The sequence below is a fragment of the Paramormyrops kingsleyae genome, chromosome 4, assembly GCF_048594095.1.
Source record: "Paramormyrops kingsleyae isolate MSU_618 chromosome 4, PKINGS_0.4, whole genome shotgun sequence".
NCBI classification, from domain to species: domain Eukaryota; kingdom Metazoa; phylum Chordata; class Actinopteri; order Osteoglossiformes; family Mormyridae; genus Paramormyrops; species Paramormyrops kingsleyae.
Window position 1 is genome coordinate 44,225,967 of NC_132800.1, and position 18,445 is coordinate 44,244,411.

General features: G+C 42.6%; 1 protein-coding gene and 1 long non-coding RNA gene across 4 annotated transcripts in view; one reads left to right on the forward strand and one right to left on the reverse strand.

The window, feature by feature from the left end:
- The window catches only part of LOC111843093 (uncharacterized), a 38,848-nt gene extending 38,484 nt beyond the window's left edge, over positions 1-364 (forward strand). Inside the window, exon 5 of one of the 2 annotated variants that reach the window (XR_011990115.1) lies at positions 100-364. This is a non-coding gene — a long non-coding RNA (uncharacterized lncRNA). The remainder of the gene's footprint in view (positions 1-99) is intronic. The other variant, XR_011990112.1, reaches the window with a different exon arrangement.
- Positions 365-374: 10 nt separating this feature from the next.
- On the reverse strand, positions 375-15,292 carry LOC111853447 (uncharacterized). Of its 2 annotated transcripts, none has more exons than XR_011990110.1 (5): positions 13,158-15,292; positions 10,622-10,692; positions 9,974-10,255; positions 9,292-9,333; positions 375-957 (listed from the first exon to the last, which is right to left on the reverse strand). XR_011990110.1 is itself a non-coding variant. In XM_072711434.1 (5 exons), exons 1-5 carry the CDS (start codon positions 11,576-11,578, stop codon positions 482-484), a joined length of 1,119 nt encoding a protein of 372 aa, XP_072567535.1. In that variant the 5' UTR covers positions 11,579-12,890; the 3' UTR covers positions 375-481. The 2 variants fall into 2 exon arrangements, 1 of the variants encoding a protein (XP_072567535.1); XM_072711434.1 differs by lacking the exon at positions 13,158-15,292 and adding an exon at positions 11,331-12,890.
- Positions 15,293-18,445: the final 3,153 nt, after the last annotated feature.

The window sequence follows — 18,445 nt, forward strand, 5'->3', positions numbered from 1 at the left end:
GACATACTGAGCGTTTAACCCTTCTCCCTGTCTCCGTTGTCTTCCTGCCTGTCATCGCCCTGCTTGTACTTACCCTGCTCGTTCCTGTTCTCTCCTCAGTCTAGCTCCTCTCCTTGAGTCCCCGACCCGAAGCCTTCCCTGCGCCCCCCTTCTCCGAACCTTCCGTCTCCTGTCCCCGTGTCACCCCTCGGATTGACTTTCCCGGCTATGACCTACCGCAACGGCTCCCGACTTCGTCCTCTGCTCGCCGACTCCAGTTCTGGTCACCGATCTCCCCTCCCCGGGAGTATACCCTACTCCGGACCAGTCCTCACGGAGACTCTGTTCCTGTACCTGTCCTCTGTGTCTGTTCTGTCCCGAATAAAGGACATATCATCCCGCATTACTGGATCCACGTCTCTTACCTGGACCACCCGTTACACATGGAAAAAACTATTATAAAATATTACAATTTATTATAGAAATATACTTTGATATAAATTCATATAAGATCTGCAGAACCCTGCTGCTGCTGGAGGCTATCCGGACACAGTGTGTGTGCGGATTCTCCCGGACAGGGGGTAGCGGTGACAGTGACGCCGTCCACACCATCCTGCATAGAGCCTTGCACTTGAGTCCAAGTAGGCGAGTCCAAGCAGTCAGCGGTCCTCTGATTAACACTGCAGCCTCCAAAATGGTCACTAACCCCATTAAGCAGACCATTTGCAGAAGACTGTGTAGGATGAGCCAGACCTTCATTGGCTGGTTCCTCTGTACTCTGATTTACACTGTCATCTTTATTCATGTCAATCAGGGAATATTCAGTAGACCGTACCAGATCAGCTGGCCTTCTAGTCCTTAGCTGGTTCTTCCTTCTTCTGAATAACAATGCAACCACCACAATCTCCCCAATCCCCACAACCACCACAATCACCACAGTCACCCCAATCCCCACTGAGTTTCCTCCTGAAGACGCCCCTGTGGAAAGCAGAGAGATCAGTAAGTGTCCAGACACATTTTCACACAGACACTCGATCCTCAGTCAGTGTAAAATCTCACTGAAGCAGCCAGTAGAGCCTCATCACCGAGCCGACAGCCCGACCCAGAGCAGCTTCCCGTCTGACCCCTTTCTGCAGCTGTTATGGACCCCCCTCAATTCAATCATGAACAGTGGTTCTACACAACTAGAATGAGTATTCTGAAAATGAAACATTCTTTAAGTTGATGCATTCACTTTATGTTCTGAGAATAGAATATAGTTGAGTTAATTTTTTTCATGTCAAGTAAACCAGCTGAATTGCTTTCATTCAATTTAAATTACATATATAATCTAACAGCAGCCGTGATTTATTTCACCCACCGTCATGAAGACGACCTATACCAAATACTGACCTTACAGGATGTTCTCTCTCTATAATAAAAATTGAACAGTTGCGGTTGTTCATGAAATGCCACCCTGGGGTTGCATATTTGTTGATTAAGACCATTTCGATTCCCAGTCCTGGCCTCGTGGCCTTGGATGATGGGTAATATACACAGAAAGGTGTTAGGAGAGCTGTGACGCCCTTTGTTGTGTAGCTCCTGGTACCGCCCACTCTCCTGTAGACCAAAGGTGCTGGATGTACATTTGCATAGTATATTATGGTACTGCCTTTGATGTAATACTTTTTTTTTTTTTTTAATCCATCGTGATGATGTTGAACAGGGGAAGAGTATAAAAAACCCCGATATAGAAAAGTGTGATGTTGACTGCAGCCAACTGGATCTTGGTGACTTCCGGTTTGACCATGGAGCAGTAAGGTGTGTGTGAGAGGAGCTCCCGACCAACTTTTCAAATTTTGCACTTGATACACTTATTTGAACGAACAACAACGCAAATTGTTCATGGTAGTTGTGATCTTGATTAAAAGGCTTTTGGACGTAACATGAGCGGTTCGAAGCAAAAACCAGTCCACTCAGCACCGACTACGAGGTCTGCGACCAGCATCGCTAGCAAGTTAGCTACCACGGCCGAGTGCGCTAGCGCAGAGAAACAGCATGATTCAACTGGCGAAAGCGAAAACATTTCTATGAATCAGCTTGTGTTCGAATTAACTAAACAACGCATTAGTATTAAAGAAGATATTTCCGCGCTCATTCAGGAATCTATTGGCCCGCTTCAGACCTCTGTGAATGCCCTACGTGAGACAGTGGACAGTTTCCAGAGCCGCTTGGTTACAGCGGAATTCCGCGTTCGCGAGAACTTTAACTTGTTGTTTGCGGTTGAGAAATCTATTAAGAGTCTGCAAACCCAGAATACGGCTGTACTGGACCGTATTAAAGACTTGGAAAATTGATCGCGCCGAACCAACCTGAGAATTGTCAATATCCCTGAGGACAGTGAAGCCAGCCAGGACCCTCTTGCTTTCGTATGAACTTTGCTACAGGAATTAACGGACACTAAGCTGTTCGATAACCCACCAGAACTTGAGAGAGCACACCGCGTGCCTCGCCCGAAACCAGCTTCGCACCAGCCCCCCAGACCATTCGTGGTGTGCTTCCATAGATTTCAGGAGAAGGAGCGTGTGCTGAGGTGGGCTAAAGGACATGAGCTGAAGTATAAAGGGAAGACGGTTAGGATCTACCCGGACCTCAGCACCGCCCTGGCAAAGAAGCGCGTGGCATTTAACCCCATTAAACACGTGCTGTCCCAGAGAAACAGGGTAAAATGCGGATTCCGCCGGACGGAAAAAAAAGAGCCTTCGAGGAGCTCAGCAATGTGGCCCACGTCACGTCAGCTGCAGACACACCTCGAACGCACCCCGTGATTAGGTAACGTCGTATGGGTTTCTTTCTATGCCACGTGATCTGTCTACGCGGCATGCGTCATTTGCGACACGTCTGTTTATAAACATAAAATCCATTGTTTGTAAACAGTCCGCATTTTACCCTCACCCAGAAACATCCAGTTCCAAGTGCTCTATCCAGCCCGTCTTAGGGTTACTTATGAGGGAGAGACTTTCACCTTTACCACGCCAGAGGAGGCAAAGCTGTTTTACGACCAGCGAGTGCCCGACTGAACAAGCTAGTACTGGTGATTTCAGCTTTTATGATAAACCTGTATATATACCCGTTGAACAGACTAGACAGAATTATGTGGTATTTATTAGCGAAAGCTGTCCCAATATCTATGCGGGTGGTTTAAAACAATTTAACCTCCTGATTGATTGTTCAAAATTGTATGGTGTGCTTTAATCTTACGTTATGCGCAAGTATTCTTTTTGCTATGACTCGTGGTAAACATTTGTTTTGTTGCTTACATTACAAATGCTTTGATATTGTACAAGATTTCAGTAGTTTAAGAGTTTGTTTCTGTAGTTGGTAACCCCTCTATGCGCTGTATAGTTAATGGACTTTCAGGGGTCTCAAGTACAAGGGGGCCAGCAGCTTGACCCGATGTGAGGAAGAAGCATAGGATATGTTTGGTTTATTGTTTGGTTTAGGATTACATTTTTTTTGTTTTATTTGCTATTATGTTTCTTTGTATTATATTTTTTGGACATGTGGTCGAATATTTGATGTATTGGGCTTTGGATATGCATGTGGATGGTCAGTACTGGTTTAGAACTCAATGGTGGTGGTACTAAATGATAGCGCAGTTTAGCAGGGCACAGGGTGTGGGTACACCTGTGCGGTTCATCAGCTGGAATGTTAAGGGTATGAATGGGCCAGTTAAAATATCTCGTATTTTCACCCACCTAAAAAAACTGAACACAGATATAGCATTCCTACAGGAAACACATTTACAAGTGGCAGATCATATGAGGCTCAGGAGACCATGGGTAGGGCAAGTTTACCACTCTCAATTTAACACTAAGGCGAGAGGAGCAGCAATTTTAATTAATAAAAAAGTGCAATTCATTATCCCAGATATTCAAGGAAGATACATTATAATTTCAGGTTACCTCTTTTATACCCCTGTTGTAGTAGCATGTGTGTACGCACCTAACTGGGATGATGCATCCTTTGTTCATAAGCTTATTTCCAAGTTACCAGACGTGAATAGATATCAGATTATTCTCGGTGGTGATATGAATTGTGCTATAGACCCAGCTTTAGATAGTTCAAACCCTAAAAGTCTACGTCCCAGTAAAATGGCCCAAGCCCTATCTACCACTATGACACAAATGGGATGTCAAGACCCCTGGAGATTTTTCTTTCCGCAAACTAACGTGTTTTCTTATTTTTCTCATGTACATCTTTCTTATTCAAGGATAGATTACTTTTTCATAGATAACCAGCTTTTACCATCTGTTGCAAATATAGAATATTCAACAATAGTTGAATCAGATCATTCACATGTTCTTTTAGATCTGCATTTCGCACTGAATCAGAGAGATCGTCCCTTCTGGAGATTAAGCACCTCTCTGCTTGCAGATGATCATTTTCATGCATTTATATCAGAAGTTATAGATATTTTTTTATTAACTAATGCTTCTGATTTTGTTTCCCTCTCCATTATATGGGAAACACTGAAAATCGTAATCAGGGGAGAAGTTCTCTCGTATACTGTTGCATATAAAAAATCAAAGGAACATGAACAACAGCAGTTAATAGATGCAATAACTATTCTAGATCAACAACTATCAGTAAACCCCACACAAGAATTGAGGATTAAGAGGCTGGAACTTCAGGCTCAATACGATCGTTTAATAATACAATAAAACTAAACATTGGTGAAAAAGTAGGCCGTATTTTAGCTAATCAGTTGAAATGTAAATCCGCATCTCGTTTAATCCCTCAAATTCACAACACGTCTTTACAGTTGACGGTTGACCCCCGAGAAATTAATGATACATTCAAGTAGTACTATTCGGACCTATATACATCTGAATTTCAAAATGACAATTCAAAAATGTTTACTTTTTTGGAAAATTTGAATATCCCGGTAATTGATTCTATTAAGAAAGAAGAACTGGAACAGCCACTTCAAATAAAGGAAATACAAGATTCCATTAGAGCAATGCAAAGTAATAAAACACCAGGTCCAGACGGCTATCCAGCTGAGTTTTACAAGGTTTTTTCAGATAGACTCGCCCCCTTGCTTCTGAAAATGTTTGAATATTCATTGGCGCGGGGAGAACTTCCACAGACACTAACAGAAGCATCCATTACACTCCTCCTGAAACCAGGTAAAGATCCACTTCACTGTGGATCTTATAGACCAATTTCATTACTGAACGTTGATGTCAAAATCTTGGCAAAACTTCTAGCTTCTACAATAGAACCCATCATGCCAAGTGTTATCTCTCCTGACCAGACAGGTTTTATTAAAGGAAGACATTCCTTTACCAAATGTTCGCAGATTTCTAAGTGTCATACACTCCAATACAGTGGGAGATAGCCCGGAAGTAGTTGTCTCTTTAGATGCTGAGAAAGCATTTGATAGAGTTGAGTGGGACTACTTATTTGCAGTACTCGAAAAGTTTAATTTTGGCCCAAAATGTTCTTCCTATGTGAAGTTGTTGTTTTCTTCCCCTAAGGCATCAGTTGTCACTAATACATTGCCTTCACAATTTTTTCAGCTGCATAGGGGCACCAGACAGGGATGCCCATTAAGCCCTCTCCTTTTTGTTTTAGCCATAGAGCCCCTAGCCATCAACTTAAGAACGTCACAGTCCTTAAAAGGAATCAAAATGATGGGTATAGAACATCGAGTCTCACTTTAGGCTGATGATCTGTTGTTGTATATTTCAGATCCGGGGAACAATGTAACTGAAGTAATACAAATATTAAGGGAATTTGGCAGTTTTTTAGGGTATAAATTAAATTTTTTGGAGAGTGAATGTTTTCCTATTAATAGTTTAGCCCTACAGATACCAGAAAACATCTTGCCTTTTTCAGTGTCTAAATCTGGCTTTAGGTACTTAGGTATCAATATCATACCAACCTTCACAGACTTGCATAAAGAGATCTTTACTCCTCTGCTCAATAAAATGAAACTGGACTTTGATAGATGGAATACACTATACCTATCTCTTACTGCCAGAATTAACTGTGTCAAAATGAATATCTTACCAAGGTTTTTATATTTATTTCAGTGCCTCCCAACTTTCCTTCCAAAATCTTTTTTCCAGTCGGTTGATACTATGATTACCTCTTTTTTATGGGGAGGTAAAAATCCTAGAGTATGTAAAGAACTCTTTGAAAGACCGAGAGCGGAGGGAGGGCTAGCTCTGCCCAATCTTAGGGGCTATTACTGGGCAGCAAACATACAAAAAATCATTTGTTGGTTTCAGTCCCCAGAGACAGAATGGTGTAAGATGGAGGTATATGCCTGCAAATCTTCATCACTCTTGTCTCCAATAACAGCAAAACTACCCTTTTCTCCTTCGCATTATACGTCATGTCCCATTGTGGCCTCTACACTTAAAATATGGTCCCAATTTCGTCAAAAATATAAATTAAAATTTTTCTATGTTAAGCCCTATATGTAATGATAGTTTCAATGCAGCCCAACTATACCGTACGTTTGCGATATGGCAAAAGTTAGGTCTTGGTAAATGTACTGATCTCTATATTGACAACACTTTTGCTAGCTTTAGTTCCCTCTGAAAAATTAAAATTGCCACAATCTCACTTGTTTCGGTATTTCCAGATCAGACATTTTATTCAGTCTCAAAGTCCAAGCTTTCCGTCTCTGCCGGCTCCTTCTGCATTAGAACACATTTTGCAAATTCCCCTCCATCCTAGAGGTCAAATCTCTAAAATATATAACGTAATTATGTCCATAAATAACACACCAACGGGCAAAATTAAATTAGAATGGGATAAAGAATTGGGGATTGTATTGTCTGATGAAACGTGGGAGAAAGCACTTAGAATGGTAAACCGAAGTACATCAAGTGCCCGGTTGGGCTTAATTCAATTTAAAATTACCCACCAGGTCTACTATACTAAGGCCAGACTTTCTAGAATTTATCCCAACTTAGAAGAAACTTGCGACAGATGTCACTTAACTAAGGCTGACTTTGTTCACATGTTTTGGTCATGTTGTAAACTGAGAGGCTTTTGGAGATTTGTTTTTAAATTTCTAAATGAGGCATTTGAGCTGAACATAAAACCTACTGCCAAAATTGTCACGCCCCGCTCCGTCCGCTCCCGATGTGTGCCACGCCCACCTCATTACCTCCTGTTTCGCCCTAATTGTTCCCACCTGTCGCTCGTTCTCTGTTACCTAGTCTTGTGTATTTAGTCCGAGTCTCAGTCTGTATTCCCCAGATCTGTCATCGTTGTATGGTCCGTCGTTGTCTGCACCTGTCCTTTTGCCTTTAATAAACCCTTCACCGGACCTTTTGGCTTCGTTCGCCTGCTTCCGTGCTCGCGTTCACCTCCGAAGCTGACAAAAATGGCCTTGTTTGGAAAACCAGGAGATGGAACAGTATTGATGACTACGGCTCAAAATACTTTGTCTTTTGCCTCTCTTCTGGCACGAAGAAGGATCGTGTTGGAATGGAAGTCCATACAGCCACCACGTGCATCAATGTGGCTTTGGGATCTAATATCCTTTTTAAAACTGGAAAAAATAAAGTATTGCATTGGAAGCTCAAGTAAAATTTTTACTGATAACTGGGGGCCCGTGATCCACCCTTTTTGAAAAAATGAAAACTCTTCCCTCTGACTAGCTAACAACTTGATGAACAATATAAGAAATTGAATACAACCTGAGACTGTCCATTGATCCTTGGTACTGCTTCCTACAACAACACATTTAGATCTGTAGGCCCACTACTTATAAATGTTAGTAATTTAGAGAGACCACTAGAATTATTTTTTCTTATGTTAGGTAATTATTATTAGTAGTATTATTCTATATATATATATATATATACACCATTTATATGTACAGGGGTGTGTATCTGTATGAATATATATGTGTGTGTGTGTGTGTGTGTGTGTATGGATAAGTATATGTAAATATACATAATTTCTTTTTGTTATAATTATTTTTCAATTATTCTGATTAACCTGTATTGTTGATATAAATCATTTATTTCAATTTTATTTTGTACGACAGGGAGGGAGGTGTGGGGGGGTATTAAGGTCAAGACCATCATTTGTATCTTTTGTATCATTTAGTGTTATTGGTTAAAATTCTAATAAATACAGTTGGAAAAGAAATGGATCTTGGTGGGGTCTTGTGTGCTGGTCAGTGGCTGGGGGGAGGCAATGGCCTCCTTGGGGGTACTCTGTATGCGGTCTCTGGGAGATTCCTGGGGGGAGGTTTTTGGCTGACCAACTGCTAAGAGAAGCAGGACTGGTCATTCTTCAAGTAACGTGCTATCTCCTCCCAGCTATAAGCCTCCAAAGCAGACAAATAGAATAAAACCTTTCAGGATTCCTTTAGAGTCACACACCAAGTACCCCACAGAACTAAAGGCAAGGGGTCAATTGGCATACAGCAGCTAACTCCAGCAACCCAAAAGGACCCTGAAGACTAATTATAAAATGTGAGACTAATATCTGTGACACACCATTCTCAAGAACAACTGGCTTCTAAAAATTAAGCCTAGTAAAAACCTGAATATTAAATGAGCAAAATGGTTTAATTTGTTCTCCTATCCCAAGTCGCAGTCTAAAAGCAATGAGGCCTCTACCCATTATATCTGCTCCAGGGAAAATGTACTCCTATAGCCACTAGGGGAGCTGTCACCTTCACTCAGCCCTGATAAATAATGTTATGCAGTCTAGCAACCAATTCAGTTGGTTTAATTAGACATGAGAAAATTTAATGAGAATGTTTCATTTTCAAAATACTCATTCTAGTTGTGTGGAACCACTGTACATGATTTAATTGAGTTCATTCAAAGAAACATTTTTCCGTGTGGTTGGTTGAAACAAAACCTTGATCTGGATTTGTACTTTCTGAACTTGAACTTTACACCTCTATCTGTAATGGGTTACTTCTGTGGGTAACTTTGCCAACACTGTCAACATTGTCACTGGTTTGACTGATGGGACAATTTAATCCTGGCAAACACGATCAACTCAGGTAATTTTGATTACTTATTAATAATATAATAATTGGATATAAATAATTATCATTACTAAGCAAAAGCATGTAAATAAATATATTAAGAATCCACTATTAGAGGTAGGTGGGTACTGTAGGTAGGTGTGTATGTTTAATGTCATGTTAGTGTCTGTCTCATGGCAAGAACTACGTTCAGTCAATAACTATTCATACAGAGACAGGAAGCAGATAAATTGGATACAGATAGCAGCTTATACACTGGGGCAGAAGCATGTTTATCACACAGGATATAAACTCACCTGGAGGATCTTCTCTCTCTCTGTATGGCCTGTAAACAGTATCTGATCCGGGAGGGAAAAGAGAAACTAATCAGCAGATCCTGTGTGAATTCTGGTGCCTGTTTATTCCTGTTTGTGCCAAACCCTGTCATACAGCCATTATCTCTGACCACTAGCCATGCGTTTGCATGCTGCTCACATACGTACATTAGGGAGCCTGTAACATCCCATCATATTCATACCACTTATTAAAACACACACATGCTTTTAGCATCAACACACCACAGTGACACTGAACGCATCATCATGGGCATCACTAAAACCCAGACTGGGTGGGTTGGAGGCCAGGGGTCCGAGGCGCTAACAGCCTCATTTACATTAAATAAATTTGTGCAAACAGTGGTGGTGACTGCAGCTGTTTGATTCCGGCCTCCTGCCGACAGAGAGGGACAGAAGCAGCAGAGTCAGCATGAGCCTGTAACTCAGAGCTGCAGCAGTGAGTGTGAGATGCAGGGTAGCAGCAGAGAGCTGGGGGCTGGGGGATAGAGACGGCTTGCAGAGAGTCCCTACTGCTCTCAGCTTCTGGGTCACGGTTCTGTTCATGCGGGTCGGGGGGCAGACTGAGCTGTAGGAGGCTCTGACCCACAGAGACGGGTCTCGGGGGGTTAAAGGGGGAAGGGGAACTGGCAGAAGGATCACTGACCTGTGAAATTAAGGCGAATGATTTGTATATCTTCACCATTGATTCGACACGTATACACCCCGGCATCCTCTTTTCTGATAGGATTAATGACCAAAGAGAAGTTGTTCTGTTCAATGGATCCAAGCCGAGTTCGATTCACATAACGACCAGTTCCACACCAGCTCTCATTTTTAAACCAAAAGACAGGCCTGCCATCAAACATCCACATAACCTTCTTGGTGTCTGAAGCTGCTGGTCCATCACAGGGCAGCGTGACAGTGCCTCCAACATCAGCGTAGATAGCTGATTAATATACAGAATAAAGTCATTAACAGGTTATTATATTAACTACATTATAGACAGTGCCAGCTCTCCACACTGATTGGTCCATTAATTGTGCCATATGACTCTGTACTAATCACATACCACAGCTTAACTTCAGCTTAATATCATCATACAGCAGGTAAAGGAAACAAGCAGCTGATTAAGTTACAGTCTTTACAGCACAACAGACACAGACAGTGAGAGACCCCCCCCCGTTCCCTACATGGGAGAATGTTACAGCAGACACCCCCATCAGACACTCACATTACCGTATAATTACAAAGCAGGGAGGCACTGACATACACAACTAATTACACACAGGATCACTGTGAGGCTCTTACTCACCTTTGTTTGCCCCAAAGACAGCAAGGAGACAGTGTCCAAGGCAGAGGAGCAGCAGAAGCCTGAACATCATCCTGCAGTAGAGAAGATCGAGATGAAAGAGGTCAGGATTCACACGTATGAAGGATGGGAATAAAAATACAAACTCAGCCGACTGTCTGCAGTCTGCATCGTCAGGGCCAGACCGTGTAACATCTAAACAATGTTAATATAACAGCATCAAGTCCAACATACAAGTTAACCCTCATGAATGTGAAGGGGTTCCTGTATTTAAAATAAAACGAAAAGAAACAGAGCTTTCAAACACTCCGCCCAAAGCTCTCTGCATTATCGAAATAAAATGGGAGAACAAAACAAACATAATAAGTTTACAAACAAGAGGAGGCCAATCGGCCCATCAAGCTCACTTGGGGATAATTCACCTAAAAGCTCAGGGTTGTTAAAATCTTATCTAGCCCTGATGTAAAGGAACCCAGGGTTTTAGCTTGTACTACACTAGCAGGAATCCTAACTACATGCTGTGTAAAGAAGTGCTTCCTCAAATTCATTTTAAAATGTTCTCCCGCTAATTTCCACCTATTGCCACGAGTTCTAGTATTTAAACTAATATTGAAGTAACTATTTGGCTGAACAGCATCCAGAACTGTTAGAATCTTATAGACCTGGATCATGTGCCCTTTGCTCAAGGCTAAACAGATTTAGCTCAACTAACCTCTCCTCATAAGACATTCCTCTAAGACCAGGAATCATTCTTGTAGCCCTATGTTGACCCCTTTCCAAGGCAGCAATGTCCTTTTTAAGGTATGGTGACCAAAACTGCACACAATATTCTAGGTGGGGTCTTACCAAGGAATTGTGTAATCGTAGCATTACCTCCCTTGACACTACACACTTAGAGATGTAACCCAACATCCTATTGGCCTTTTTAATTGCTTCCCCACACTGGCGAGAGTGGGACATGGAAGCATCAACATACACATCGAGATCTGTACATACACATCGTAATCAGCTACCTTTATTTCAGTGGAACCCATAAAATATCAGTACTTCATATTTCTGCTCCCTGCATGGATCACCTGACATTTATCTACACTAAATTTTATCTGCCTGGTATCAGCCCAGTCGCTAATTAAATCAAGATCTCGTTGTAGCCTCTGTGCTGCTAGTTCAGTATCTGTCGTCAGCAAATTAACAAATTTCCTTGCATATCATGGGTTTTTTTCACCTGCGAACCCAAAAGGGAGATTTATCATCTGCCTGGGACCCAAACCCAAAATATATAATAAAAAAACCATTAAATGTTAACAATATAAAAAGACAAACGCAAAGAACCAAAAGTTGAAGTATACAAACAATGTTCTTCAATTAACTATTTTCTTTCAAAAAACTGGTTTTAATGTTATAATTCATATTGCTGCTGCTGAGGATTAATGCACCCCTCTACAAACCATTCCTTCTTTCGAAAAATAAAAGACACCTGACATAATGAAAATACAGATTCATTTTCGACAAAACAGCATCTGGGTGGAGATGGGTTGATTTATAGCCTTATCTGTATACAATTAATATCTGATAAAAATACAATTAAAAATAAGTTCTCAATCCCTGTAGTTAATAAATTGATAATAGATTATGTTGCTGCCATATTCTTAATATTAAATTTTGCTTATCCTGAAATACTGCTAAACCGCTTTCTGGAATATCCCCTGTAGTTATTTAACTGATGGCTACAATGGTCGAACAATGGTCGTTGTAAGTAGAGATGCATAGATCTGAATATTGGCACCTATCCAGTCCTATTAGCGGGTTGGGTATCGGCCATATGTGACCGAGTACAACACTTACTTTTTAAGATTTCGGCTGTCTGTAAAACTACGGCTCCAGTTTCTTGCTAAATCGATTTGTACAATCAACTGCACGACTATGGAATATGTGTAGCAAAATTCAATTTGCAATGCAATTTGCAAAATGGCAATACAATATGCAAAATGACAATGCAATATTCAAAATGGCAACGCAATATTCAAAATGGCAATGTAATTGTTCTGCCCTCACTGCTCCAACTGACCACAGTTAAGCAGACAGATAAACTCGTAGATAGGTGACAGGTGTTATGTCCTTTTTATTGTGACGTTCCCTTCAAATATCTACAGAGTGAAACTAAAGAAAAGCAAAAAGAGAAATAACTTACTTTCTCCGTCAGAAGAGAAACATCACGTTTGTATGTAAACGTTACTAAACATGCAGCCTGCACTAATACAAGGCACGCAAAGCTAATACAAGCATAATATTACTAGATAATAAACACTGAAATGATATTTCACAAATAATATAATTTACACAAATACAGCTTCATGTTTTCCCATGAAAACCGGGCAGGAATAGTAAAGAACATACATCCAAAATAATATATATATACATAGCCACCATGCAGACATATCACCAACACAAACCATTATTAAATACAATTCACTAAAACACTTCCCACAAATTGTCATCCATAATACCTTTAGAACATATTAATAATCAAAGTACTCACAAGCAATGCTTTCCGAGGAAGAACAAAGAAGGATGGACGTAGCTTAAGTCTAGAAAGACCTGACTTCTACCTCTGATGGCTAAAGCTAAACATGTGGCATGTAGTTCCTATTTCCTGTCTATTGCGCACAAACCAAATATACAAAAATAAAAATATAAAAAAAACAGCGCCCTCTGCTGGCGAGAATCATTCTCTGCCAGCACACTCCCCGCCTGACGTCTGTAAGACGTCAGAATCAAACTCTTTCTCCTTCACCATCTTTGTCATTAGTATGTGGAAGGAGGAGTACGGTTTCTGTTATGGGTCTCAAGAAGGTTTTACACTCTCCCCCAGATGCAACCTTAACCTCAATTTTCCTCACCTTTCCATCGTGACTAGAGAAAGTTTTTACCACCATACCCATAGGCCACTGGTTCCTCTTGACTTGACTGTCCTTCAACAACACAATGTCCCCCTCTCACAGATTAGGTCTTGTCAAATGCCATTTCCTGCGCTCTTGGAGTGTAGAAAGGTACTGGTTCTTCCACCGATGCCAGAAAACATTGGAAAGATACTGCACCTGTCTCCATTGGCGTTGAAACAGGTCACTTTCATTGAAGGTACCTGGAGGTATTAACGGCACTCCAACTTTCTGGGTGAGAAGGGTTGCAGGCGTTAAGATGAGTGGAAAACTTGGGTCCGTGGATACTGGGATGAGGGGTCGCGAATTGACTATGGCTGTTACCTCTGCCAAAAAGGTCGTTAACACTTCATGGGTCAATTTCTGGTGTGTAATACCCATAAGCATTGAGTCAAGTATACGCTTTGTCACCCCAATCATGCGTTCCCAACTGCCACCCATATGGGAAGCATGAGGTGGGTTAAAAACCCATGTACATCCGTTGTCACTTAAGAAATCCTGTATTATCTGATTATCACACTGTCTTGAGTCAATACCAAGCTCCTTGCATGCGCCCAGGAAGTTGGTCCCACAGTCAGACCTCAACTGTTTTACTGGGCCACGAATGGAGAGAAATCGCCGCAACGCATTAATGAAACTCGAAGCTTCCATTGACTCCATCACCTCAATGTGTATGGCTCGAGTACTCATACAGCTAAAGATGACCGCCCATCGTTTACTGGTGGCACAGCCTCCCCGTGTTCGACGAAAAGTGACTGACCAAGGCCCAAACACATCGACCCCAACGTAAGAGGATGGCGGGTCGGTGCTCAGACGATCCACAGGTAAGTCAGCCATTTTCTGTGTCTCTCTTCTCCATCGGAGCTTGCGGCAGGTTACGCAGCTGTGAATCACAGCACTGACACACTGCTTTCCGCCAATAACCCACAGACCAGCTGACCTTACTGCACCCTCCGTAAAGTGGCGTCCTTGATGCTGTACTTGCTGATGGTAGTGTCGTACTAGTAGGGTAGTTATATGGTGACGACGAGGAATGATAAGTGGGTTCCTTTCATCACTTTCCAGACTAGATTGTGATAGACGACCCCCTACCCTGAGGCAACCAGCATCGTCCAGATAAGGAGACAACCTTACGAGCTGGCTCTGCTTTGGAATCTCCTTCCCTGCCTGAATGCATGCAAAGACCTCAGGGAACATCTTGAATTGTAGACCGCGTATGATGACCATCTTAGTTTTATCCAGGTCTTCTGGGCAAAGATCCTTGCAGATGTGCCAGCCTTGACAATTGCTCCTGCTGTCGTCTCGCTTGAAGGAGCTAGCTATATGGATTAGCCTTGAAATTGTCTTCACAAGTTTTTTCCAAGATGAGAATGACTCGAAACGTCTTGGATCCAAAGAAGACTCTCCAACTCGAGTGGCGTAAGATGTCACAGATGGGCGAATCTCAGGGTCAAACTCAGGGTTTACTAGACAGAAGGATTCTTGCTTATCCTCCTCACATATTGCTTGCTTTAACAGGAAGTCTGGACCCTTTAGCCACACGCTAGACATCAAGGTGCTTGCTGGAACAGATCTTGAAGCGAGGTCTGCCGGGTTTAAGTCTGTGGGAACATAGCTCCATTGTTCTGGTAAGGATGACTTCCTGATTCTCTGCACACGGTTACTTACGTAAGTATAGAACCTCCTGGATTCATTACGAATGTATCCGAGAACAATCTCACTGATTGGAACTGGACATCCATCTGCATCCATCTGCAATCTCCGCGGCTAGAACAGCTGCACAGAGTTCGAGTCTGGGAATAGTTACATCCGGCTGTGGTGCAAGTTTGGCCTTGCCAAACACAAATCCAAGCTCGCTCTGGCCATCTGCATTCATAGCTTTAATGTAGGCAACAGCTGCAATAGCTAGTGTAGAGGCATCACAAAATATACACAGCTGCCTGTTTGTAGAACTGGTAAGAGAAATGGAGGTGTATGTTCTTGGTAACCTGACGTTTACCAATTCTTCAAGGGATTTTTCCCACTCTTGCCATACTTGAAGCTTTTTCTCAGGGAAAGGGTCATCCCACTGACATACCTCTGTGGTAAGCTCCCTCAACAAGGCTCTGCCTCGAATGCTGACTGGAGCTGCCAACCCAAGTGGGTCGTATAGACTGTTTATTGTCGATAACACCCCCCTACGAGTGTAAGGCTTCATGGTTGCAGATACCTGAAAGGTAAACTCATCTGTGGATATATCCCAGCTCAATCCCAGACTTCGCTGCATTGGTGGGAAATCTGTTCCCAGGTCGAGGTCCTTTAGGCCCCTTGCAAGGTCCTCCTTGGGAAATGCTCTCATTACATTGATGCTATTAGAAGCAATCTTGTGCAATGTCAGATTGGATGCAGCCAGTGTTTCTTGGGCCTTCTTGAGGACAACAATGGCCTCCTGATCGGATGGAAATGAGACAAGACAGTCATCGACATAGAAGTGTCGTTCCACAAAGTGACGTATGCTCGAGTCGTCATCCTGATTGTAAGATGCCCTCCTGAGCCCATAGATTGCAACAGCGGGTGATGGACTGTTCCCAAAAACATGCACCCTCATGCGGTACTCCATTATGGGTTCCGCCAGGTCATTGTTCCGGTACCAGAGGAAGCGCAAAAAGTTCCGGTGATCTTCCCTTACCAAGAAACAGTGGAACATCTGCTTGATATCAGCAGTAACTGCAACTCGATTCTCACGGAACCGCATGAGCACACCCAGTAAGCTGTTGTTGAGATTAGGGCCTGTAAGAAGAACATCGTTTAAGGACACTCCATGGTAGGACGCACTAGAGTCAAAAACTACCCTTATCTGGTCAGGCTTACGAGGGTGATACACCCCAAAGAAAGGAAGATACCAGCATTCCTCATGTTCTTTTAATGGCGGTGCTGGTTCTGCATGTCCGTTGTCAAATATGCTTTGCATAAATTCTATGAAATGTCGTTTCATTTCAGGTCACCTCTTTAGTGTGTGACACACTGAGGAAAGTCGTTGGCTGGCTTGCTGCTTATTATTGGGGAGACGTGGTCTCGGGACACGAAAAGGCAGTGGAGCCACCCAGCTATTCGAATCATCCTGGTAGACTTCTTTCTCCATTATCTGCAGGAAGATTTGTTCTTCTATTGAGTAGGTGGGCTTTTCATCTGCATCTGTACACTGAAAGACTGTCTCTCCCAAAGTGTCAGCACCAGCTGGTACACTTCCTTGTCCAATAATAGAAGAGCTAAACTTGAGTGAACCTTGAGAGCTGGAACCCTCCTTTACCTGGATGCTGTGTTGGCATTGGGAGAAATAGCTTGGTCGCCCATTGCTCAAGATGTTCATCTTGTGAACATTTACAAGCCCAGGTTTGTGAACCCCGCCAAGACAACTGTCGCCAACGATAACCCACCCAAGAGCCAACCGCTGTGCAAACGGTGCATTTGGAGGTCCATTGCGCTGATCAAGTGCCTTATGGGCCTGAATAATGTCTCTACCAAGCAACAGCAAAATATTTGCTTTGGGATCAAGAGCTGGAATCTTTTCTGCAATATCTTTGAGGTGAGGGTGGTAGCGAGCAGCTTCAGGGGTAGGGATTTCATTCCGATTGTCAGGAAGCATATCACATTCAATAATCATAGGCAAGAGCAGGCTAGATTGGCCATCTACTGACTCTACAATAAAATTGCTTGCTCTCCTCCCTGTCACAGTCGATACCCCTGCACAAGTCTTCAGAGTATATGAGAACGCGTCTTTGGGAATGCCAAAGATGTCAAAGAAGGAAGATCTAGCTAGGGACCTATTACTTTGATCATCTAGGACTGCGTAAACTCTGACCCCTTTTTCATAAAACCCTTTTGGGTATACATAAACAAGGCAGATCTTGGCACATGAATAGCCACCAGTCTCATTTCTGTATACCTCTGTACGCATAGAAGTAGCAGCAAGTGAAACTGAGGCTGGCTCCCCGCCATGATCTGTAGTGAGCTCTATAACCCGGTGCATTGTCCAGGGTGCGGGTCCCGCATGAAGAGCAGCAATGTGAGAGACGCTGCGACATTCTTCACAGTGGATCTCTGCCCTACAGTTCTTAGCTTGATGACTGGAAGAACTGCAGCATCGAAAACATATCTGATTTTGTTTCAGATATGCTTTACGGTCCTCCAGAGACTTTTCCCTGAACGCTCTGCATTTGTTGAGTGCATGAGGCTTTCTGTGGATGGGACACTCTTTACTAGGGTCCTCGACACCTTTCACTGTGTTACGCCTTTGTTCAGAATTAACCACTTCTGTCTTGTTGACAGAGATAGGCACCTTTGCGCTGAAATGCTTCTCTGAGTATTTCCGTGCTTTGAAGATTGTGCTAGGTGGAGAAACTGAAGATGTGAAACTGGGATCGTTCCTCATTCTGGCTTCATTCTTAATAAAGGCTGCAAAAACTGAAAATGGAGGGAATGCCATTGAATATTCCTGTTTATATCTTGTTCCGTGAACCATCCATTTTTCCTGCAGGCTAAATGGAAGTTTGTCTACTATAGGATGTATTCCACGAGCTGTGTCAAGGTACAGTAGTCCTGGGATGTAACCTTCACTCTTAGCAGAGTCTATCTCTAAGAGAAGGTCTCCAAGTTCACGTAGTAAATTAGGGTCTTTGTTTGTAATTCTGGGGAAACATTCCAGCCTATCAAACAGAGCCTTTTCCAAAGCTTCAGGAGAGCCAAAACACTCCTGCAGCCTCTCCCACACTTTAGTCAGTCCAAGAGAAGGGTTGTTGACATGAACTGCTCGAAGGCGTTTTGCATGTTGTGAAGACTCCTCCCCTAACAACTTGATTAATAAATCAAGCTCTTCACTAGACGTCATGCGTAAGTCTCGAATAGCATT